Below are 24,404 nucleotides of genomic sequence, written 5' to 3'. Positions count from 1 at the left end.
TGCAGATATGTGTGAGAGAGAGAAATAAACTACAAGGAAAGAGGGAAAGAGATAGATAGATATAAGAGCGTCTGCTAAATGACTAAATGTAATATAGGCTATAGACTATCTAACTCTCTTTTGATGTCCACACACATTTCATAATTATGGCTCTATCTGTACACTACCACAATGGAATTGGAATGGGACAATCCAGATGCAATTGAATTGCAGACTGACATTCATTTTAAGTCAAGAGGTTTGAACAATAAATATAATATGACACGTTTAGAAATTGCAACCATTTTTATACTCAGTATCTTCATTTCAGGGACTCAAATGTACACTAATTTTGTAAGCTCTCTCTTGGAAGTCGCTTTGGATAAAAGCGTCTGCTAAATGAATAAATGTAAATGTAATTGGATTAATTAACATAATCAAGAATACAATTTGTATTTTTATACTTTGTCGAGAATCCTTTGCTGGCAATGAGTTTGGATCCCAGATACATCACCAAATGCAGGGTTTGCTTTGTGATGCTTTGCCAATCAACTTGGCTGAATTTGACTGAATCTGAACAGACAGTATGTCCTGATACATTACAAAGTACTTTGTTTGCTTTTGCCCTGTCACATCATCAACAAACACTAGTGACCCAGTGCCATTGGTCATGCCTGCCCATCAGATTCCCTCCATCGGGTTATGCCTCAGATCATGATTGATCATGATTGAGTAACTGTCCAATTACTTTCAGTCGCTTGGAAAAAAGGGGGCTACATAGGAGCTGTAATCCCTAAACCCTTACAGTGGTAAAATCTAAGACCTGAGACTGCACTCTAAGACCAATATTCACTGTAACTTGAATGAATTTTGATAAACAGCTATAACACCAAAATGTCCAAATATACAGTATGAGTACCTAACTATAAATATTCACCAATCACCGCACTTAATAACCTTATAAGCGTTACTTAATCATCACACTGTTCATCTAAAAGCCTCCTGGAATATTTGAGAACAGGGCCCATAATACCACTCATTGTGTTATGCTTCTGTGTGTGTTGACAGACACTGTGTGTGTGTGTGTGCGTTGACAGGCACTGTGTGTGTGTGTTGACACTTTGTGTGTGTGTGTTGACAGACACTCCCAATGGCTGTTGAGAATGAAGAGAACAGAGCACTACAGTGTAAACTCAGAATAGAATAGTCTTCTATGTGTTTGTGTGTGAGACAGGCTGTGTGTGTGTGTTTGTATGTGACTTGTACAAAAGACTGCAGTTAGAAAAACAAAATAGTTTTTATTGTCCTCCTCGTTCCTCTCATAAGACTTGATTCTTACAAAGACACAGATGCATGGTTAGACATGAGAAACAGTCTAGGCTGAGATTACAACTAATCTGATCCTGTATCTGCTGAACACAGGGGGATGAGGCTAGAAGAAGTCCATCCATTTACAGAAAAACTGACACACCTCTCATACACATGCCTCCCTTATACACAAAACACAGACATACCAACAACATACACATCTACACACACACACATACCAACACAAAATGCGTGCCGGTAATAATGTCCAAAATATCGACCAAATGTTCTGTTATAAGCGTGCACATAATCATTTGTAGGACTGCTGAAAAGATGGCCATGTTCAGAATGATGTAACAAAGATGTCATACACCCTTATGCTGGGACGATGTGAAGGAATATTCACACTCCAGTGAGAAACATACTCCCTGCAGCAACTTCCTGGTTCTGAGTGTGTGTAGTGAAGTGAACAAGTACATACTACAGACCACAGAGTAGCAGGACCACAAGCTAGCTGATATTTATATGGTGTGATGCCTCTGACATGCACTTAGTTATTGAGTTTTAAATCAATCCAAGCACTGATGATACACTAAGATTCAAAGTCGATATCAACATGTGGTTATATTGTATGCTTGTGCACAGGTATTGGCATCATGAATGTGTGTATGTGTGTGTGAGTGTGCTGGCATCAGGGTTGTTTGTGTGTGTGTGTGTATGTGTGCGCCTTGTTGTCGTACACTAAACGAAGGGGGTGGGGAATGATCTGCAGTGATAAGGAGCTTATGTGAAAACATAATTTCTGGATGAAATGTCCAGCGTATCTACCTCACAGGCTGTCAATTTCTAAATTGTAACTAGTGTTTTCTTACAAACTGGTCAGTAGCTCCTATTATAAGTAACACTTAATAGCATCTTTTCCAGTAACAAATGTGCCCATTTCACAGCTTTGTACATTAACAGTTCCTGGGGCCGGATTCACATAACAATTGAATGTGTTCTTTTCAAATTATTTCTTAACCTAAGAACTGAGGAGAAAGTCCATTATCGTTTATCTTTAGTGGAAGTGTGTGAATGAGTTTGGACTGGGGTTTCTAATGATATATATAGATATATATATGCCTGGGTGTACGTGTGCCTTTGTGATTGAACTAATATTGACGTGTCATAGTATACAAGTATTGGGATTCCTATTTAAAAACATTTAAAATCTCAGATTGTGTCCAGCTTTTAAAAGCCATACAAATTGAGAAAACGTCAGTCTTTGAGGGGAACTTATCAAAGGATGGAAAGTCCTCAGGGCCAAGGACAAGGTGGAGTCGTGCTTCTGAACGCTTCCACAGGCCAGCTGGGACGTTTCGGCGACGTTATGGCGAGCACGTTCAGGACACGAGATATCAGCCAGTCACGTTCAAGACACTTGAAGAAAGTTAACTTCACACAACTTGATGTGTGTGAGTGTGTGTTTGTTTCCACAATCAACTGGAAGTTTATTTTGTAGGTCTGCGGCGGTGTTAAACTGAAAACCGCCGTTCACCCAAGATTGGTGAGGGTTGCCAAGGACACATGGGATCACCTTCTCTCATTGGCTCCCAGGTCTGGAGGACCAGGTCAGTGGGTCTGAGGTGGATCCCCATATAGGCTGGTATACCCCCGTGGGTATGAAGTCATAAATAAATATAAATAAATACTCAGGGTTTCACCATGAGAGTCTGAGCATGCTCCATGACCTCAAACTGACCCTTGCCCTTTCCAGCCCCATGGTACGGCTGCAGCATCAGTCGATGCGGTTGCCACAGATAGTGAAGCGGTCAATCTCCAGCAGGTCTTTTTTGGGGGTGCGGTGCTTTAGCCCCTCCCCTTCAATTCCAGACGCTGCCACCAGGACCTTTTCATCATCTTCATCATCGGGTGTGGTCAGGAAGGTGTCTGATTCACTGGTGGGTAGTGTAGGGGCGGGATTCTCTGGCAGATGGGCGGGCTGAGAGATGATTGACGGCGAAGACACACCTCCTTTTTCTGCTCCAGGCTCACCTGGGGGGACGGTTAGCGACTGTTACCACGAATTTAATGCAGCGTAGCAACAGTTTTGTAATGACCACTTGAGGCTAATACGACAGATGCTATCAAGTCAATGGATTTCACAAAACTATAAGCAGCAAGTCGTTGACAATGTGGACAGTTTTCATTGAGATAACTGGGTGAGTGTGACAAAAGAAGAGATGCAGAGCAGGAGGGAGGGAGGGAGGGAATGAGGTAGTTAATAAAAGGCAGGGAAGAGCATAAAGGAGGCGTATACCTGGACTTGTTTGTGGGAGGGGTTGGGGGTCAGGGGGAAGAGGGGGGCAAGGGGAGGGGGAGGCAGATACTAGCAGGTCCATGGGGGTTACAGGGAGGGGTAGAACAGTGCCCCCCGAACCCAAAGGAGGCAAGGTAGCAGAGGCAGAAGCAGCTTGAGGGAGGAGGCAGAGGTGGAGAGAAAAATCAAAAATTCTACTAATAATAAGAAAGAAGGTGAAGCTACAGGTATAGGAAAAGATGAATGAGGGCTATCAGGAAAATGGACACAAATTGTAAGCATGTCTGTGTGTATATTCCACAGTGCCGGATCAGTGTGTGTTACCTTGCGGTGGGGTGGTGTGTGTGTGTTTGGGACGGTGTGCTCGGGAGGAGACGCGGCTGGAGGAGGCGGAGGGCGGGGTCTGGAAGAGCTTCTCCTCCATGTTGGCCTGTTTGACAAACGTGCAGGACGTCCCCAGCAACACGATGCTGTTCAACACCTTCAGGGTAATCATCCTACACACATACAGTGCACACACGTTAGCATATTGTCACCAAGCCCCAAACAGAACACTTCCATTGCAAACTTTTAGAAGACTCATCGTCAAACTCTTAGGGTTAGGGCAAAGGCAGACAAAAGTCTGATAAGCTTGAGTACAATTGTTCTTTTCCTCCCTCACACACACACACACACACACGCACGTACCCCAGATAGAAGAGTAGCACACACATCAGGGACAGTGAGCCCTGGATCTTCACAGAACTGGTCACCACTCGGATCAACTGACAAAAGACAAAACAACCTTACCATTTAATACATAAAGGTAAACATAGTCATCATTCCAGAGGTGTAGTATTCTTAGGGTTCCTCAGGTCGATTTCCTCAGTAATATGCAGGTAGCTTATAGCCATTCAAGAGATGAGGAAGTAATGGCCAACAGCCACTTAGATAAGCGAGGTACTGACCAATAGGGCGAGAGGCAGGGGGATGAAACCCATTCTTCGGGACACAGTGTCACTGTAGTCCGTGTATGCCTGTAGGCAGAACACAAGAGCTGTGAAGAGGTCTGTCCTTAATCCACAGATCAGTTGACAATAATTAAAGATAATGATTACTTTTTTACTTTTATACTGTTGGGAATGCTCTGAATATAAACAATGTTCTATGATCTAATGATCTATACCCTGCTATATTAAGCTCATGAGCACATAACCCTTCTTTGTGTCCAGGAGAGAAATATGCCTATCTATTCATTATGTTTCTTGTATCATTGATAAACTGTCATTATGCAGCTTTTTATGTATTATTTATGTTTTCTATGTATTCTTTGTCCAGTCTTTTGAGATACCAACTTGAGTGTATCAGACACCTGCACCTTACATATGTAATAAATACATTGATTTTGTCTTGAACTTGTCTATTCTCTACATATACATACATACTTTCACAGAAAATTGGGTATTAATAAATACGTCTTTAATTGAGACAGAAGGTATGCATTCATGTGTGTGTGTGCAGCTTTGTGTGTGTGGTGTGTGCAGCTTTGTGTGTTTGTGTCTCACATTTTTCTGTCGGCTGCTGACGAGGTCAAAGGCAAGGCTAGCTCGATATTCCCCGTACACCTGGGTGACACAGAACAGACATGAAGCAGCCATAACGCCCTTTTGTGTAGTTGACCGAATATTTGAGTCAACTACACTTGTGCTTCAAAGGCCTAACCAACCCTCTGTATTGTCTTCTGCAACGTACAGATTTCTTAAAGCCAAACTTTCCCATTTCCTACGAAATCGAAATATCTTTCATCCCATTATTGGGTAGATTTGTGGCTTACAGCTGAAAGCATCTTTGCACGCTCAAGGAAGGTTGATTTTGGTGTTCAACAGAGTAAGGGTTAATGGGTCAAGGTTAAGCGTACAGCCAACATAAGAATCACAAAGAGTGCGATTCCCCAAATTCGACCACTACATTCTGTATGGGAGTCAGTCAACGGTAAATAATTCCCTTCTGGGTATGAGTGGAAGAGGAGAGCAGGAAGAGAGGGATTATATAAATTGACAGACGAGGTGGAAAGTCGAATCTAGTTTGTGGGAGAGTGCTTGTGGGATTGAGTTTGACACACCTGGGTTAAAGGGTTAATCTCTTCCTGTGGGGACTGGGAGGGGGGGTCTAGCGTTCTGTAACCATAGTTACCCCCCTGAAGGAGATCAGGGAAGGAGTGGGATAAAGGGGGACAAAGAGGTGATGAGGTAACTGGACAGAAGGCAAGAAGAGGGACAAGAAGAGAGGAGGGAGAGGAGGAGGGTCTGAAGACCTCACTGTGTCATCAGTGTCATTGACACCAACTTTAACTTTTCTTATGCTTGCTTTCTCAGGCTACGTTCAACAATAGCTTGAAGAATGTAGGTCTGAAAGAGCATACTTGTCTTTCCATTGTGGATTTTTCAATGATCAGCACCAGTGGCTGCCGTACTAACAAACCAGAAGTAGACAGGTAACACATGGAGGTCAGGACGATGGCTTACTGTCGTGAAATGAAGGCAAGCCATTCAAGTGTCCCCCCCAGAGAGAGGCAGTATTGTGGAAGTTTATTATGGCAGTATTATTCTCAGTGACAAGAATGAAAGGGTTCCCCCCAGTAGTGTTAAAGGGGTCAACCTCCCAGTGCGCGCACACAGGCGCATAAGCATGCGCATGCACGCACACACGCACATACGTAGTGCCTCTCAGTCATAACGAAGGGCATTGTGGTCTGTACATAATCAGCCTACACTAACTGTCATTTTAAATCACTGTACTTGCATAAAGTATGAATTAGCCTTCGCCCACACACACAAACTTACATCGGCGGTGATGTCATTGAACTTGGTGATGAACGCATGCTTGACGACGTCCACGGCGACCTCGGAGGCAATCACCATGAGGACATCAGGGAACAACACCCACAGGTGGTCTGGGATCACACACAAGGAACACATCAGCACCATTACTCACTGTGACTTGTAATACCCTCTTCGGAAAGACACAATCATAATTATCATTGATTGACGGATGGATGTAGGGAATAGTATGCTTACAGAAATATTCACAAGTTCTTACCTGGGTTCCAAGAAAATTGTTCCATGTTCCGTAGACAGACAATCAGTAGGAGTATGTAGTTGGTAAATCTCTCTTTAATATCTACACGCACACACACACACAATTAGTGGTACAGAATATGTTGTATTAACAGGAAATAAAGTGAAGCAGTGGAACTGTTCAGGTTTTGCTCCTTACCACTGTTGGACATCTGGAACAGGTTGTTCTTCTCAAACTTTTTAAAAACACTTCCTTTGATCTCCACAAACTGCAGACACACACACAGCATCAGTCACCAGACAACTTTGCGTGTTTGTGTGAAAATATAGTGCTCTGTGTACCTTTCTTGACGTGTGTGTTTAAACATGGGCATACTTACATTGTTGGACATCATGATGGTGAGCAGGGACTTGTTGTGTGAGTTGAAGGCCACGTTGAGAGTGGTGGCCTGAACCATGATGAGGATGGCATGAAGGACTGAGACACGCTGAGGAAAACTCTGAAGAGTATATTACACACACAAACACACGCACACACACACTCCTCGAAAACCCATAGAGACACACACACGCTGTCCTCAGACGCACTCTCGCACCTCCGTTTGTCCACTCTCACACGTGTTCCAGGTGAGGATACAGACGTAGAGCACGGCCATGAGGAAGTGAGGGATGACTCCGATGTGAGCTCGCTTCCTCTCCTTGGGCTCGGTGGCCGTCCAGTAGAGAGCGTCCAGGATGTCCTGGCCAAACGAGGAGAACAGGCGGTCTGCTACCTAGGAGAGGGAGGGAGTCAGTGTGTGCGTGCGCAAGCGGTAGTATGTTTGTGTGTGTCTGTGTTGTATGTGCGTGTCAAACCTCCAGCATGTTGTAGATGATGTAGAGCTTGATGACAGACTGTCCCCTGATCAGGTGGTACATCATGGAGTAGTCCACGTAGCTCATCATGGAGTAGCACAGCACCATGATGAAGCCCTTCAGCACATCACACACCTGGGCCGGCTGCAGCAGGCGCGACCCGCTGCACACACACCATCCAGAAATACACAAGAGAGAGTGATAGGTTAAATGCAGTAAATAATATTGTCATGTACCTGTGCTATGGCTGGTCCTCCATCCTTCAGTGAAATTGTACCCCAGACAGACAGTGCCATGCTGCCCTCTGCAGGCAGACGGCGGTATGTCAGTCTGGCTGCAACTTTGTTTGTTTGATCTTGTATTTTGTGCAAGTGTGTACTCATGCATGAATAAGTGTGAGTGTGCATTTGTGCATGCGTCCATGTGTGTGTTACCCCAGGCCGCAGCAGGGCAGTGTGAGTAGTCTCAGCAGGGCCAGCAGCACCCTGAGGGGCAGGAGGGTGAACACATAGAGGAAGGCATCCAGGCACAGGAAGAAGCCAAAGATCATCAGCTACACAGGCAGAGAGACAATGTCAATTAATTCAGAAGTATTACTGTATTTGTTTACCTGCATCACCCTCGTTCACCCAGAATCACCTTTTGGAATGTGTGTGAGTGAGTGTGTGAGTGTGTGAGTGAGAGAGTGAGAGTGAGAGAGTGAGAGAGTGAGTGTGAGAGAGAGAGAGAGAGAGCGAGAGAGAGAGAGAGAGAGAGAGAGAGAGAGAGAGAGAGAGAGAGTGTTCGTAAGTTCACCTTCTCCAGCTCTTTGGGGATGCGGAGGCAAGTGTAGACCCTTTCTCTGCGCTCTGTGTATTTAGCCTCATTGTGTTCCAGGAAGTAACCTCGTGTCAGCTCGGCACTGATAAACCTGACCAGGGACAGGTCTGTAAAGAGATTGAGGAACGAGAAACGAAGAAAGGGAGGTGGAGAGAGAATAGAGTTGTTACTACTGACTGATAAGTGACAGACCAAGCTCTGACTAAGGTTAGACTGTGATTAAACTCAAGGGGTTACTCTTGTAGTCAGGGTGCTAAAGTTAGAGCTAAAAACTATTTTTTGTCTCTTAAAGTAGCTCAAAACGTCCTACACAAGTTATAACAATATTTCCTCATCTTGGCCTTTGACCCTATCCTTTCCCTTTTTTAGTAAGAGAGCAATATGAAAATGTGACCTCAGTCAGGCTGGACAAATATTAGCTGGACTACACTGCTGGGCTGTTGGCTTAACTCAATCACCTGACTGTCCTTAAAGAACCTAGCTATCGCGTGTGCCCGCACACAAACATTTAACCAGGGCAAGTATCCAATGCCATCTGTGCTAGATTCAATTCAAGTTTACGACAGTCTACTCTACACAACTAGCAAAGTTATAAATGCATACATATCTTAAGAACAATAAGTGCTTTCTTATGGTCCGTGCATAGCAAGATGCCATGCCTGATAGTGCTTTACTCAACCAGGAAACGGGATCCTTACAAGACAGGTGCCGAGCTCAGACGACTATACATTAGATGAAGTAACAAGATAGCTAACAACGTTAGCAGTTTTGCTAGCTAAATCCAGCATCGTCTCGTGAACTAGCTACATACTTCTGAGCTAGCTACTTAGCTAGCCCCATTTTGACGAACGTTAGCTAGCTATGAGCAGACGTTACAGTAACACATAAGAGTAAACAGATAGCACATGCGACTACTGGGATGCCATTGCATGGATTGTTGAGAGAGCGCAGCTGACATCTCAGGTGTGGAAAGCATAACAAATGTGTGCCACACTGACAGCTAGCTGGCTGGATTTCACACTGCTGATCGGTATCCACTCACCGGACAGGTTGCGTTTCTTGCCCTTTCTGCTACCATTTTTGTCAAAGAACCCCAATGTCTCCGTCACTTCAGAACTCTCCCTCTTCTTCTCGCTCTTAGCTGCACGTTTTTCCCTTTCCTTGTCCTCCTTCTCTTTTTCCTTTTCCTCTCCAAGTCCCGATGCAACCGAGTCCGCCATCTTCACCCAAACTCAACTGTGGTGTTGACAGCGCGTCACGTTAACGTCAGGCATAGTAGTCTTACGTTGTAGTTCCATGGGGTCTCCACAGAGCGGCGTCAGTGTCTTAATTTTCAGGCCTAATACGTGTTAATTCTACTGTAAACCAGTTTTGCCTGGCCCTTCTTGTAACAATCTGATTAGCCTATGGCTCTGGACCAGAGTTTGGCCTCTGGTCTTGCCTTTGCTATGGATCCCACCTAAGTTCCTGTAAAGATGGAACGGATCCCACAAACAATATCTCACCACTGACTGTAAACGGTTTGGACTGCTTGATTGCTGGATGGTGGACCACATGAGCTTTTTTAAAGTTACATTTTCCATTTTCAAACCCCAGTAAAAATCATGTTGACGTTTAATGTTTTGCCTTGCAAATGCCTTTGTATTTCATGTCTTTGTTAACCTGACCTTTCCTGAGGTCACGCCTCACATCAATGCTGACCTTCTTTGCCAACCAACAGCGTGACATTTACGACTAAATTGTTTTTCTAAAGGACAATTTAGGCTACAATACATTACGCTCATTGATTAGAAAAAGAGACGGTCAGAGGATTGAGGAGGACAGGGGGATTGGCTGAGGACCGAAGCGCGCGGGCTGGGCAGGGATTGTGTTTCTCTTGGTAAGAGATCTCTCTGACCGCCATATATTCGGTTTCTGTTCCTGTTACCACACTGCCGCAGCTCGGCAAGCAGCTGTTTTTTGTTTATCCTTTATTGTAAAAACTCCAGTCGTATGGGTCTAACAGGTATTACGCCGTGGGGATAGGGTGAATGTGTGCAGGCAGCCTACACGATTGTAAGGAGCGCCATTCTCTCATACATAAACACACCCTGGTGTCGGGGTCGTGTTATAGGGGCAAGATGGGCTCGTGGGCCAACTGGCTGTAAAATGCCTGCGCTGTGGAAGCGGATTACGTTTTCGGTAGCCTCAGTGCTCTGCATCGCTTCCGTTACTTTGCTGGTGGTAGCGCTCGCATCGGAACGGTGGGTTACCGGACGGATTTTGTGTAAGACTGGCGTAGACCTTGTAAATGCATCTAATCCTGAGCTTACGCAGTTCACCGGAGACATCTATTACGGGCTCTTCCAGGGCGGGAAGACCTATAGGTGTGGCCTCGGGAGTCGTCGTTCCAAAATTTACAGTAAGTGTAGGCCTATGGCCCTATGGGCATTTGTGTGTGTGTGTGTGTGTATGTATGTGCATGCGTTACATCCGTCAGATGACGATAACCAGATCATATGATTGTATTGAGGTCAATACATCAACAGACGTCAGAGAGTTCAACCTGTATTAATATAAATCTGTTTTATCTTACAGTTTTCCCTAACTTGGTGCGGACTTTAAACGGTGGTCTTCATGTGATGGTGATTTTGTTTTTGCTGGTTGCTGTTGGTTTCGCCCTGGTCAGTCTGTCCTTCTGCATTTACAACGCCCGGAAGGTTCCTTACCAGAGCATCAAAGGGCCCCGGGGCCTCTACCTCTGGAACTGCATTTCTGGTATGATTCACACCCAAGCACAAGTGTAAACACATGCAGAAACACTTGCAGAAACTAAGCTTTCCACCCTCTCCACCCCGCATCATGTACCTCACTCCCCACTCTCTCCTCCTGCTTCCTTTCTCTGCCCCCCTCTCCCTTTACTCTCCTCCTCTCTCTCTTTCTCTCTCTTTTTGACTATCCCACCACACACACTTTCCTCCCCCTCTACCTCCCTTCCTCCTCCAGCCTTGTTTGCAGCATTAGCCGTGCTGTGCTTCCTGGCCTCCATGAGGTGCTACAGTCTGACAGATCGTGTGGCCAACTACAAGGAATCTCTCTTCACCTTCGCTGTCCTAGACGAGGGCCTGGATTGGTCCTTCTGGCTGGGCGTTGGAAGCATCGGCACGCACGCTGCCATCTGTGGTGTGGTTGCCATGAGCAAGATCAAGCTGCCCAAACGACAGAACAAGAAACCAGAGGAGCCCACCATCACTGCCCTCGACCTCCTCTACTGACTATTTCCTGTCAGGGATTCAAACAGACACACACACTTAAGCATGTACAGTACAGGGCTCACACAGGAATGCTGTTATTATAGCATTGTTGTGTCCTTACGTTCCAGGAATTGATTAACTGGTCTGATTAACTGTGGGACTGATTTGAGTAGCATGGTGTCTTCCGGACTTGATACAGTGGACCATATTTGTTGAAATGACTCAGACTGAACGGGAGATCTCATCCTGAAATAGCCCATTTGCATCCCAACTGCAGTACATTTCACACACGACATCTACCTGCAGAATTTCAGTATACATTATTTTTCCAATTTTAATACAAAAGCATGTTTCTGACAAACTCAACTGAAGAACTGTGTCATTGTCGTCGGCAGATGGCGACAGACTGAAATTGTAATGTCGTCGACTGCCACTGACGTGTAGCATGCGACAATTCGAGGGCAACCTTCCACACATGTAATTTACGTTAAAACATCCCAGAAGACAGTTCATCATCAAATAAAAATGCTTTCGTTAAGAAGAGGGGTTTTGTTGGCGGTTCAGAGGCAGCATTGCCGGTATTTCTCTGGGTCACAAAACAACTGGAATGCCAGAAAAGTAAGTTTCAAAATGCTTTCAGCTAGGTGGATACGTAGGCTACGGGCTAGCTAAGGTTGACTGACTTAATGGTTGCCTTCTTTCAAAGGCCAGCAAAGGTTTGTGTCGCGATGTCTGTGTGTGAGAGAAAGTAGAGATTCCGTTGTAAATGCAAATATTTCTGTTCATTACTGACAGTGAAAGACAAGTGAAGTGACACAAATCCGCTGTCCTCAAACAAGTTCATCCTAACCCGTGCTATATGTTTTCCTTGATAGGGTTTGGTATTGGGCGTGTATAATGAAGGAAAAGAGGGTAGCACCTTCCAGCTGACAGAGGCAACTGCAGCCTTTGACCGTGCCCTGTCTGGCAAACTCACCGAGCTGCTGAAAATGTGAGCCACTAACATACCTATGTTTGGATACACATCCTAAAACTACATAAATATTCCATATACATGTATCCCCATTGTTTGGTTGACGTAAGCTGTTTTCATGTATCTATGCAGATCTGGCCCACCACTAACAAAGGGAAAAAACAGGATATTCTATGGTGTCCATGAGGTAACCATGAGATAAGACAGATATCCAGATCCGACAGCCAGCAAATGTATTGCTGTGTTATTTATTGTGTGGCTGTGTGCGACCACTGCAGGATTTCCCATGTGTAGCGGTGGTGGGTTTGGGTAAGAACAACGAAGGTGTGTGCGGAACGGAATACTGGGACACATGCAAAGAGAACATCAGAGCTGCAGTGTCAGGTGAGACACACCTTCTCATGCTTCACTGGTCTACAGCTGACACAGCCATGTTTCTGTGTGTGTACACATACATATTTTGGTGGGCATGGGTATATTTTGGAAATGTTTTCATAGGTGTGTGTCCACATGAATTGCTTTTGGTTTATTTGATTGATGTGGGTGATGGCAGCGGGTTGCAGGCTGCTCCAGGACCATGAGGTGAGCCATGTGGAGGTGGATGGGTGTGGTGATGCCCAGTCGGCTGCAGAGGGTGCTGTGCTTGGACTGTTCCAGTATGATGACCTCAAGACCAAGAAGAAACCTAGAGTCACCACGCAACCACACAGGAGGTAGACACGCTCAGTAAACCATCAGAGCTGAGTTTGGTTGACACGCAGTCTGACACACACATATATATTGATGCATGCACATGTTTAGCTCAATGGCATTTAGACAATTACACTGTCACACACTTGCACACTAACATGTGTGTTCCTCCCAGTGCAGACGTGGCAGGGTGGGAGAAGGGAATCCTATATGGTGAAGGCCAGAATCTGGCCCGTCTACTCATGGAGGCTCCAGCTAATTACATCACCCCTACCGTGTTCGCAGAAACCATCGAGCAGAAACTGTCACCCTACGCTGACAGAGTCACTGTCCACAAGAGGTAGGACTGTGTGTGAATGTATACTAAATGAACACCACCTTTTTTAGCTACTGTAATTAAAGGATTTGTTGTCATTTAGCAAAGCTTTGTAGGTGAAATATTTGTGTGTGTATACTGCATTGACACAGACTTTTCAGCTACTTTAACAAATTGCATATTTTTTCTGTGTGTGTATGTGTTCAGGCCTCAGGGCTGGATAGAAGAGCAGAACATGGGGGCATTCCTGAGTGTGTCCAAAGGCTCGGAGGAGCCCCCTGTCTTCTTGGAGCTGCACTATAACGGCTGCCCTGACCACACACACACCCCACTGCTGCTGGTTGGCAAGGGGATCACATTCGACAGGTAAACAAGCACACTTCCATTGCAGCGTAGACACTTACCTCATCAAGGATATGGCCATGGATGTCCTTCTCTCCCTGTTACGGACTCTCCCCCTCTCTCTTTCTGCCTTTCGTCCTTTCTCTCTTGCCAATTGTCTTTTATCTACACCCCCACCCCTCTTTCTTTCTGTTTATCTCCATAGTGGTGGTATTTCTCTCAAGCCCTCTTCTGGTATGGATGCCATGAGAGCCGATATGGGAGGTGCTGCTACTGTGTGTGCGTCCATCGTCACAGCAGCGGCTCTCAAGCTGCCCATCAACATCATTGGTGAGGCTGCTTGCTGATGAACTGGGTGGTCGTTACAGATGGAATGTGTTGTTTTGGATTTCTGTTACTCACAAGAGTGTGTGCGTAGTAAACGTCAATAACATCACACACCAAACTTTCGTCTTCTGCCTTCACTCTTTCCCCTCTATTCTCTTTTGTCTTTCACTCTGGTGTGCCTCCCTCTTCTTTCTTTTCCTCCTCTATGCCTTCCTCCCTTCGCCCCTCTCTCTCTTCATTAGGCCTGGCCCCTCTTTGTGAGAACATGCCCAGTGGGAAGGCCAACAAGCCAGGTGATGTGGTCAGGGCCAAGAATGGAAAGACAATTCAAGTGGACAACACCGATGCTGAGGGCAGATTGATTCTGGCTGACGCACTCTGTTACGCTCACAGCTTCAACCCACGGGCAATCGTCAACGCTGCCACACTAACTGGTAGGCTTGCATAGGCTGATGATGCTAAGTTCATAAGTGTATTTATAAAGGTTTGATGATGTTAAGCTAATTGACATAAAAGGTTAAAAGCTGATCTAATAGACATGTTTGTAAAATCAAACAATACTGAGCTATACATTTGTTTCTCTTCCTCTGTCAGGGGCAATGGATGTTGCTTTGGGTTCAGCAGCAACAGGGGTGTTTACAAACTCCGATTGGCTCTGGAATGAACTCCACAAGGTACACACACACACACATTTAAGGGCTGACATCTGACGCTAATCTCAGTCAATGTTGAGTAACAAGCCCACTCTGTTGATGTGTGTGGTGATGTCTGTTTCCAGGCCAGTGTGATGACAGGAGACAGAGTATGGAGGATGCCCCTGTTCCAACACTACACCCGACAGGTGACTGACAGCCAGCTGGCTGACCTCAACAACGTTGGGAAGTACAGTCGGTAAGCTCATGGCAGCTCATGTTTGTAGAACTCCAAGTGTTTGTTAAGTGCCTATGTGTGAGTATTGGTTGAACCTTTGTCATGTGTGTGTGTGTGTCTAGGTCTGGTGGAGCCTGCACAGCGGCTGCGTTTCTGAGAGAATTTGTGACGTCGCCTCATTGGGCGCATCTGGACATTGCTGGGGTGATGAGCAATAAGGACGAGGTTCCCTACCTGAGGAAAGGAATGTCAGGACGGCCCACTCGGACATTGGTGGAATTTGCTGCCAGGCTGGCTAACCAATCATGACACACACATTGAGAGAGGTGCATGTAAACAATGATTCAAAGCATAAGTAGCTCTCAAATATTTTGAGATTTGTGTTAACTGTAGAGAAGAACACTTTGTATTGTATATTTGATTAAAATACAACTGAGTCGATCTGTGCAGGCCCTTTATCACAACTTTTTCAACATTACAGAAAATGTGTTTGAGCAGAACACTGTTCCAAACACCTGAGCAAAGCTGGTTGTACAATACTTTTTGTTTAAATTGAACTGTACCATGTTACATTAAACGTGGTGTAGTTTCACTTGAATTGTATGTTAATACATTTAATTATATCACAATTTTTGTTTGGATATAAACTAATGAATGTGCATAGTGTGTTTTCTGTGAACTATCATCATCCACTGCGCATGCGTGTTCTGTATAAAGTAAATTCAAAGATGGCTTCTTCCATGGGTGGAATGTTTCCCGGCCAACAACCGACTGGTCCTCACCCAGTCGGAGGTACTGGGGGGCCGGGACAACCGGGTTTACTGTCCGGTCCACCAGGAGGACGACTTCAGGGAAATAACACTTTGGTGGATGATTTAGAGGCATCTTTCGAGGTACAGTAACCTAAATCAAGGGGGTGGATGCTAGTGTTAGCAAGGCTAACAACTACTACGGTACTGTAGTCGCGAACATCAACACATTAGCTTAGCAACTAGATTAGGCTAGTTGCTGTAGCTCGTTTGTTGCTCTCTTGCTATGTAATTCTAGCGAAGTTGATCCCGGCTACAGTAGGTCGCTTATCACAAGATGAACAAATGAGATGTAGCTGATATAGGTTAGCTAGCAGGAGCTACTCTAATAGCATTAATGCAGTGTTCAATGTGCCGTTGTTATCGTGTTTGGAAATATGCTGTAATAATTTCATCCTCAATCACACTTGTATAAGTAGATACAGTATGGAAAGGTATACAGCTCAGTTCTAATGCATTTGACAGATGTCACAGGTTGCCCATTTTTGCCCTTATACAATGTTTGTAAAAAGGAATTTACAAATACTATTTTATTTGCAGGCTTGCTTTGCTTCCCTCGTCAGTCAAGACTACGTTAACGGGACCGACCAGGAGGAGATAAGAACGGGTAAGTTCACAGCACTTGGCTTTGAGCCGCGGAGGCTTTATGTCACCTACGGTAATGCAAGTGTGATGTTTCCATAGGGGTTGACCAATGTATCCAGAAGTTTCTGGACGTTGCCAGGCAGACAGAATGTTTCTTCCTTCAGAAAAGACTACAGTTGTCTGTCCAGAGGCCTGAACAGGTTGTCAAAGAGGTAAACCAAGGATGCTGTCTAACAATATATTTACAGCATCATACTCTTTAATACTTTACACTTTGCTGTACTACTACAGTGTCTTAAAACAAGACTATCTTTCTCTTCCTCTCCCCCAATAGGATGTATCTGAGTTGCGGAACGAGCTGCAGAGGAAGGAGCTGTTGGTTCAGAAACACCTATCCAAGCTGCACCACTGGCAGCAGGTGCTGGAGGATGTGAGCGTTCAGCACCGCAAACCCACCGACTTGCCTCCCCCAGGCCCACTAGCCTTTCTGGAGCAGGCCTCTGCCAGCCTCCCTCCAGCTCCCATGAAGCCCAACTAACACACACACACATTCATCTGGACAGCGTGGACACCATCAGCTTGAACCTTCTCCACAGTAGTGAAACTCAGGATCTTAAGTTCAGATCTGAACACAGTGCAAATTTACTCAATAGTTAATATTATTATGTACATTCTTAACTGTTTCCCTTTGAGTTGTGTATATATTTCCAGTGGGATAATTATAGGCCTACATTTCTTTTTGTACTGAGAATAAATGATGTGCCATTTGTATATTGTGTCTTTGTTTTGTGTCAGGCTACGACAAGTAACATAGCAATACTTTCTCAAAGAAATACAATCTTCCCAACATTCCTTGTTAATATAGATGCTAGTACTGTATTGCTTGATATTGCAGCATTTATTTTAATTGAATTACTTTATAATTGTATTCAATTAATTAAATCAACAGTAGGGAAAACAACTGTATTTGAGTTATTACAGTTGTTGAAATGCACAATGGGATGAAAACCGGCTGATCGTCGTGTCGATTCCAATGCTGCAGCAGTCTTCCACAGCTAGAGGGAGACAGTGCCTTTCTTGCCAAGGCCCTTGGTTGATTTGAGAAATGTCTTTGCCGACATATCCTTGTTTGTGCATTTTAATCAGCGACAGGAAAAATAACAGGTAACCCCTTTAAAGCCACCGTCCTTTTTCACACCTGGGATCAGAGTAGCTTGTTAGCGGTGACTCTGTGGTTTGCCTGCTTCAACCGACGTGAAAACACAACCAGCGGAATTGTAACGTAACGTGTGTTGGTGTGTCACCGCAGCGAATCTAGCCGTATGAGACACCGCTCTGAAGACGGCTGTTGTGCGTGTGCGCTGCATTGCCTTAAAAAATCGTTGTCGGGATTTGTTCGTGTAATCAAGAAATCCGCTTTGATATGGAATGGTGTACACCACTGGCCCCAGTTTTCAGTCACTGAAAAGCCACGACAACATGGACATTCATCCGCTGTAAGTTTGTGTGAATGTGTTGGGCAGGTCAGTAACAGCAGCTGACAATAACATTGTGAATGATGATGCCGCATTGATAGAGCGCCGGGGATGCCAATAACAAACCCACTTCCTGTTCAGCGTGTTTTGTCAAAGGAATATCCCTTCTTTGTTATGTTACACAAGTAACATCGGGGGTGTTTGAGGGTTACATTTACAGTAGGCTACGTGAGAAATGTTAGGGAAGTTATGTTGTGACATCTCGTGCATGGGTGCCGGGGCGTCTTCACGCGTGTGTGTGTGTAATGGTGTGAAATATTCATAGGGTATGGTGCTGTTGTGCTCTTATTAATATTCTTATAATTTAGAGGACTGAGTAATAAACTCTTCAGAACGATTGGCCCAGCTATAAAAGACAACGTATGTGTGTGTGTGTCTTAGATGTACCAAGCTGTGCACACACACAGTCCTGGATGGTAAAGAGGATGGGGGAGAGAAGCAGGGATCAGTCACTCTCAACCCTCGGCACATGAAGAAGGCCTTTAGGGTTATGAACGAGCTACGCAGGTAACACACACACACACACACTTGTGACACATTCAACTCCCATCAGTCAAGTTATATCCCTGCTTTAATAAACACACTGAAGGGCACAATGCTAAGCATCTCAATCATTTAGATAAAGGGTTCCAACTGTGTCTGAACAACTCCTTGTTTTTCTTACATTATGTTTTCATGTGTAACACAATCCAAGGTTACCTGTTTAGATCATGAGTAGGACCAGCATAGGATGATTTAGGTTTATTAGTTTAATAAACTCAATGTATCTTTTGCTCTCACCTCATTTCTTTATACAACTCAACCTTCTATCTATTCCTCCCTTTCTCTCTCTTTTAGTCAGAGCCTTCTGTGTGACGTGACCATAGTAGCTGAGGACGTGGAGCTTGCTGCTCACAGAGTGGTGTTGGCTGCTGGAAGCCCCTACTTCCATGCCATGTTCACAGGTGTGGGTGTGTTTCTCAGCAATCAATGACATAAGCACATTATATCCTGTATTATACACGTTTATGCCAATCAAAGTGTGTGTGTGTGTGTTGCATGTGGCTTGTGTGCTTGTGTAGGCGAGATGGCAGAAAGCAGGGCTAAGCGTGTGCGTATAAAAGAGGTGGATGGTTGGACTCTTGGACTGCTGGTAGACTACATTTACACAGCCGAGATACAAGTCACAGAAGACAATGTACAGGTAAACATAGACAGCACACAGGCAGACAAAGTAAACAGAGTTTACTCATTGCCCACGTCTACTCACCACCTGTGTTAATGTATGGATAGATTGGATCTAACTATATGTGTGCATATGTCAATTTTAACAATCATATTGTACTTAAGCTCGCAGCAAACAAGGTTTGTTTGTGAGTACAGATTGTACTACATTATATACCTACGGCTTGTTGAGACAGAAACAAACATGGAGCATCAGTAATGAAATAAACAAATGCATAAAGTATTTATACTATCTACATACATATAACGATGAACACGCACACATATGTACATACACCCTGGCTGCTTCTAACGTACATATCCAAACATGTGATATCTACACCGTCCTGTTGTTGCGTTCTCAGGCACTGCTGCCGGCGGCAGGTCTGCTCCAGCTGACGGAGGTCAGGAGGGCGTGCTGTGAGTTCCTCAGCTCCCAGCTCCACCCGTCCAACTGCCTGGGCATCAGGGCCTTTGCAGATCTGCACGCCTGCTGCCAGCTGCTCACCCAGGCCAACACTTATGCAGGTCGGTGTGTGTGTGTCTTTACTGAACTAGAAAACATATAGAGGTCAGAGAGTGTTTGCGTGGGTGTGTGGGAGCTGGGGGGGGTTCTGTTCTAAACTGGAAACTCACTCTGGTCAGAGGGCGTGTGTGTGTACAAAGTGTAGACGGTGTTACAAGTAACGTATGAACAATTTCGGAGAAACCTTTGATTTCCCTCATTTCTGCTTCAAAGCATCTAATGTGTGTGTGTGTGGGGGGGGGGGTTGTTCTGTTCTAAATAGCAAACATATCTTGGTCAGAGGGAATGTGTAGGTGTGTGTGTCTGAGCTTTGTGTATGTCAGAGCTCTCTGTGTATGTGTGTGGGAATTTGTCCAGGTCAGAAGGCGTGTGTGTGTCGTTTAATTGGTGTTTTTGTTGGTGTCCACAGTAATCCTCCCCAGAAGCTCAACATCTGTCTGTCTGTTGTCTGTCCACAGAGCAACATTTTGCTGATGTGGTCGGGAGCGAGGAGTTCCTAAACCTGGGCATGGAGCAGGTTTCCAGCGTCATTGCTAGTGACAAACTCACCATCCCCTCAGAGGAGAAGGTATATATGTACATACACAAATAGGGTTGCAATCAAGTTGATTATAATCAGAGACACGTAAAAAGACACTTTATTTTGTGTGTGTGAGCGTAGGTGTTTGAGGCGGTCATAGCCTGGGTAAACCATGATAAAGATGTTCGTCAGGAGCACCTGGCCCACCTCATGGAACACGTTCGTCTCCCCCTACTCTCCAGGGAATACCTGGTGCAGGTGTGTGTGTGTGCCAACATATCCACTTCAGAGGCAACCGGCTAACCCTCATCAGCAATTAAAATGTCAAAGTTCTAATCCTTTAGCTGTTGACAGTGTTTCCTGATCCAGCCGCACATGCATCTGTGATTGGTGGTTGCAGCGCGTGGAGGAGGAGGCTCTTGTGAAGAACAGCAGTGCTTGTAAAGACTTCCTGATCGAGGCCATGAAGTACCACCTGCTCCCGGCCGACCAGCGGGCCCTGATGAAGACTGCCCGCACACGCATGAGGACACCTGCCTGCTGCCCCAAGGTAATGCCCTCACTGCTTCGGCATCTGCTAAGGCAGGGGTGGCCAACCCTGGTCCTCGAGGGGCGCTGTCCTGCATGTTTTAGATGTTTCTCTGCTCCAGCACACCTGATTCAAATGAATGGAGGACAGCGCCCCTCGAGGACCAGGGTTGGCCACCCCTGTGCTAAGGGTTGTGCTGTGGTTATATTGGGATTATGGTTAAACTGTGTGTGTTTCAGTTGTGTTTGTGTTGTGTTTGTGTTGTCTTATGGTTGTGTTGTAGGTGATGGTGGTGGTGGGGGGCCAGGCTCCCAAGGCCATCCGGAGCGTGGAGTGTTTTGACTTTAAGGAGCAGCGATGGTTCCAGTTAGCAGAGCTCCCCTCAAGGAGGTGCAGAGCAGGTAAGCTGTGTGTGTGTGCGTGTGTGTGCTTGCGTGTCTGTCTCTCCGAGCATGTAGGTGCATATCTTTCTAACTTGCCTCTCCGTTTGCAGGAGTGGTTTCTGTGGCCGGGTGTGTGTACGCGGTAGGCGGTTTTAACGGCTCGCTGCGCGTGCGGACAGTGGACTGCTATGACCCGCTAACGGAGCGCTGGACATGTGTCAGCAGCATGCAGGACAGACGGTCAACATTAGGAGCCGCTGTGCTCAATGGACTACTTTATGCAGTGGGGGGTTTCGACGGCAGCACAGGTACACGTGTGTGTTTGTTTAAGTTATAATGATAGTGACGATGCCTCTGGTGATTAGGATCATAAAATCCTGCTTTGTGCATTCATGGATTTGTGTGTGTGTGTGTGTGTCTACACAGGTCTGTCCACTGTGGAAACGTATAATGCTAAGACCAACGAGTGGTTCCATGTGTTACCCATGAACACCAGGCGCAGCAGTGTGGGGGTGGGTGTGGTCAACGGTGAGTCTGGCTAACACCTATGTGTGTTTGTGTGTGTACACGCAAATGTGTTCATTTGGAACATATGACAATAGAATGTGCTCCTTTAGCAGACACCTTTATCCAAAGCGACATACAAAGGGGAATTCAAAACTCAACCTTACCTGCTCTACCACTGAGCTATACCCTAACCTGCTCTACCACTGAGCTATACCCTAACCTGCTCTACCACTGAGCTATACTCTAACCTGACTACCACTGAGCTATACTCTAACCTGCTCTACCACTGAGCTATACCCTAACCTGCTCTACCACTGAGCTATACCCTAACCTGCTCTACCACTGAGCTATACCCTTTCCTGTGATGCGTACTCAGTTGGATGTGTTGGTGTGTGTTCCAGGCATCTTGTATGCAGTGGGAGGGTATGACGGTGCCACCAGACAGTGTCTGAGTACAGTAGAGGCCTACAACCCTAACAGCAACACCTGGAGCTACACCTCTGAGATGGGCACGAGACGCAGCGGAGCAGGTGTGTGTGTCTGAGACGAACAAGGTGCATTCAGATTCCAACACCTGTTGTGTTTAGCTTAGTTAGGGGGTGTTTGTTTTCATTTGTGTCCTATAAAACTGTGTGTGACAGGTGTTGGAGTGCTGAAGGGGCTCCTCTATGCAGCTGGAGGTCATGACGGCCCGTTGGTCAGGAAGAGCTGCGAGGTGTATGACCCCACTTCCAAAAGCTGGAGACAGGTGGCAGACATGAACATGTGTCGACGCAACGCAGGTACACACGCACACAAGGTCGTGCTCGTGCGCGCGCACACACCCAAGGTCGTGCTCCTCATAAATGTATGTTGTGTGTGTGTGTTCCAGGTGTGTGTGCAGTTAACGACTTGCTGTATGTGGTTGGAGGTGACGATGGCAGCTGTAACCTGGCCTCAGTTGAGTTCTACAACCCCAGCTCTGACAAGTGGACACTACTGCCTTCCTGTATGAGTACGGGGCGTAGCTACGCAGGTACACACTTACACACACACACACAAGGAGAGAAGTTGGGGTGAAGGGTTTTAATACACAGATTGTTCTATGGTGTTGCCATCTAGTGGACTGTCAGTTCTTACTAATTACATTGTTACTAGAAACAGCCCATGTCTACTTTAACCAAAATCTCCCAAAGCAATATGGATTACATTAATAACTACTTTTCCTAGGTCTGAAACTCTGTATTATCCGCATTATAAAAACCTGATTTGTGTGTGTTTGTTGACTGCTCCACAGGAGTGACGGTAATTGACAAGCCTTTATGACTGATCTGAGATCTGCAACTGCTGTTTGAAGAGAGCGCGTCTCTCTGCAGAAACCTAACCTAGGTCTGTCTGCACATCCACCTGAAGTTGCCTCCATAGGCACCAAGGATGTGGAGGAGGATGATGAAGATGACTGCACTTAAAGAACGAAAGCGCTTTGGAACGGCCGAGTCAGACCGCGGTTGTGTTTTTTTGACGTTTGGAAGCAGTATTCCAGTTTTGCTGGACGGAGGAGCTTCAGTTGCCTCCAAAGCCATTGCGACATCGCCGAGAAGTTACTCAACGCCACTCAAGAAGTGACATTGTCTTAATGTTGCTGCAATGATTTGATGGGAGACTATTGATCTTGTTCTTTTTAGAAGGACAGTTGATCATTTGCGCAGATTCTCTGCCACGTTCATTTCCATCCTCGCTATGGTGCGTGGAGGTGTGTGTGTGCACGTGCCTGTGTAATTGTGTGTTTGCGTGCATACATGTCTACGTTTGAGCCCATGAGTCTGTGGTGACAACTTGTCTCACTCAGACCGACCTGACCTCGAACAGTGCTTAAAAAATGGCTGACCTAAAACGGTCTCAAATGATACCCTATTCTCCAGTTAGATGCTTATTGTTTACCATAGATTTGCTGTGTAAGGCTATCCCTAAGTAGCTACCAATCGGAAGTAGTGCACTTCATTGGTGAATAGGGTGCCATTTTGAAGCTAACACATTTTATAACGACTGTAACGGAATTGATTGTAGAAATTGTACATTTCAGGGAAGGAATGTGGAAGATAAACTTGACTGTTTTGAAAAAAAAGGAAGAAAATAAGTGATTTTAGGGGAAAGGTGCCTAGTGTCATGGTGCCAAAAGACAAGAAGGGAATGGGATTGGTGGATGTTTTTAACCCGTTGTGATGAGACTGTTGCTGAAACTGTCTGGTAGCACATACCAAGGCTGAACTTCTGCATGGTCCTAACCTCCAACTTCTAACCTGACTCCTAACCACACTACATCTGTGTAGGGGTCCTGTTAACTACTACTGCACCCTGACCTGATATGAATGTTTCCCCCTCCCTCTCTCTCTCTGTGTCGTTCTCTCTGTCTTTCTCTCTCTATTTATGTCCATTTATTTTCAACACTATCCCTTTTTCTGTCTTTCTATCAATCTATCTTTGCTATCTTTCAGGAGTGACCAAACCTCTCTTTGTTCTATCAAATGTATTTTTCTCTTCTTTTAAATCCTATGCTTTTTCTTTCTGCCTGACCCTTTTTTAAGTATTGCTAGTAGTACTGATGCCTCCGTCTCCAGTCCGTGTATCAAGGAATGTTGTGTAATGATCTTTGAAATTGTTTCATTACTTATTTTGTATTCTCATTAATAAATATGCTTCTTGTATTTATATCTAACATTAAATGAATGTGGATATATATTCGTTATTTGGCTCTGCTTCT

General features: G+C 45.3%; 5 protein-coding genes across 6 annotated transcripts; 4 read left to right on the top strand and 1 right to left on the bottom strand.

Moving 5' to 3' along the window:
* Positions 1–1,257: 1,257 nt before the first annotated feature.
* tapt1b (transmembrane anterior posterior transformation 1b) lies at positions 1,258–9,552 on the bottom strand. The gene is made up of 14 exons (XM_047045732.1): positions 9,359–9,552; positions 8,293–8,423; positions 7,932–8,050; positions 7,498–7,660; positions 7,280–7,415; positions 7,023–7,120; positions 6,842–6,911; positions 6,665–6,745; positions 6,409–6,518; positions 5,131–5,190; positions 4,534–4,602; positions 4,274–4,350; positions 3,911–4,083; positions 1,258–3,321 (listed from the first exon to the last, which is right to left on the bottom strand). The coding sequence occupies exons 1-14, from the start codon at positions 9,534–9,536 to the stop codon at positions 3,065–3,067; spliced, it is 1,722 nt and encodes a 573-aa protein (XP_046901688.1). The 5' UTR covers positions 9,537–9,552; the 3' UTR covers positions 1,258–3,064.
* Positions 9,553–10,189: 637 nt separating this feature from the next.
* On the top strand, positions 10,190–11,877 carry clrn2 (clarin 2). Its single transcript, XM_047045795.1, has 3 exons — positions 10,190–10,717; positions 10,894–11,073; positions 11,302–11,877. Exons 1-3 carry the CDS (start codon positions 10,465–10,467, stop codon positions 11,568–11,570), a joined length of 702 nt encoding a protein of 233 aa, XP_046901751.1. The 5' UTR covers positions 10,190–10,464; the 3' UTR covers positions 11,571–11,877.
* A 78-nt stretch (positions 11,878–11,955) lies between these two features.
* lap3 (leucine aminopeptidase 3) lies at positions 11,956–17,232 on the top strand. The gene is made up of 15 exons (XM_047045793.1): positions 11,956–12,167; positions 12,425–12,540; positions 12,655–12,709; positions 12,801–12,906; positions 13,076–13,235; positions 13,388–13,552; positions 13,736–13,894; positions 14,076–14,200; positions 14,440–14,631; positions 14,792–14,871; positions 14,976–15,088; positions 15,190–15,960; positions 16,417–16,483; positions 16,561–16,673; positions 16,796–17,232. The coding sequence occupies exons 1-12, from the start codon at positions 12,075–12,077 to the stop codon at positions 15,374–15,376; spliced, it is 1,551 nt and encodes a 516-aa protein (XP_046901749.1). The 5' UTR covers positions 11,956–12,074; the 3' UTR covers positions 15,377–15,960; positions 16,417–16,483; positions 16,561–16,673; positions 16,796–17,232.
* med28 (mediator complex subunit 28) lies at positions 15,796–17,232 on the top strand. The gene is made up of 4 exons (XM_047045796.1): positions 15,796–15,960; positions 16,417–16,483; positions 16,561–16,673; positions 16,796–17,232. The coding sequence occupies exons 1-4, from the start codon at positions 15,796–15,798 to the stop codon at positions 16,997–16,999; spliced, it is 549 nt and encodes a 182-aa protein (XP_046901752.1). The 3' UTR covers positions 17,000–17,232.
* Positions 17,233–17,527: 295 nt separating this feature from the next.
* klhl2 (kelch-like family member 2) lies at positions 17,528–24,389 on the top strand. 2 transcript variants are annotated; one of them, XM_047044900.1, is made up of 15 exons: positions 17,528–17,957; positions 18,378–18,503; positions 18,834–18,940; positions 19,058–19,179; positions 19,565–19,727; positions 20,184–20,293; positions 20,387–20,503; positions 20,646–20,795; positions 21,058–21,175; positions 21,268–21,465; positions 21,584–21,685; positions 22,066–22,194; positions 22,306–22,446; positions 22,536–22,679; positions 22,941–24,389. In XM_047044900.1, exons 1-15 carry the CDS (start codon positions 17,890–17,892, stop codon positions 22,967–22,969), a joined length of 1,824 nt encoding a protein of 607 aa, XP_046900856.1. In that variant the 5' UTR covers positions 17,528–17,889; the 3' UTR covers positions 22,970–24,389. The 2 variants fall into 2 exon arrangements, with proteins under 2 accessions (XP_046900856.1, XP_046900857.1); XM_047044901.1 differs by lacking the exon at positions 17,528–17,957 and adding an exon at positions 18,120–18,262.
* Positions 24,390–24,404: the final 15 nt, after the last annotated feature.

The sequence above is a fragment of the Hypomesus transpacificus genome, chromosome 22 (genome assembly GCF_021917145.1).
Source record: "Hypomesus transpacificus isolate Combined female chromosome 22, fHypTra1, whole genome shotgun sequence".
Classification (NCBI taxonomy): Eukaryota; Metazoa; Chordata; class Actinopteri; order Osmeriformes; family Osmeridae; genus Hypomesus; species Hypomesus transpacificus.
The sequence above is the reverse complement of the archived record's forward strand: the minus strand, read 5'-3'. Positions and strand labels throughout refer to the sequence as shown.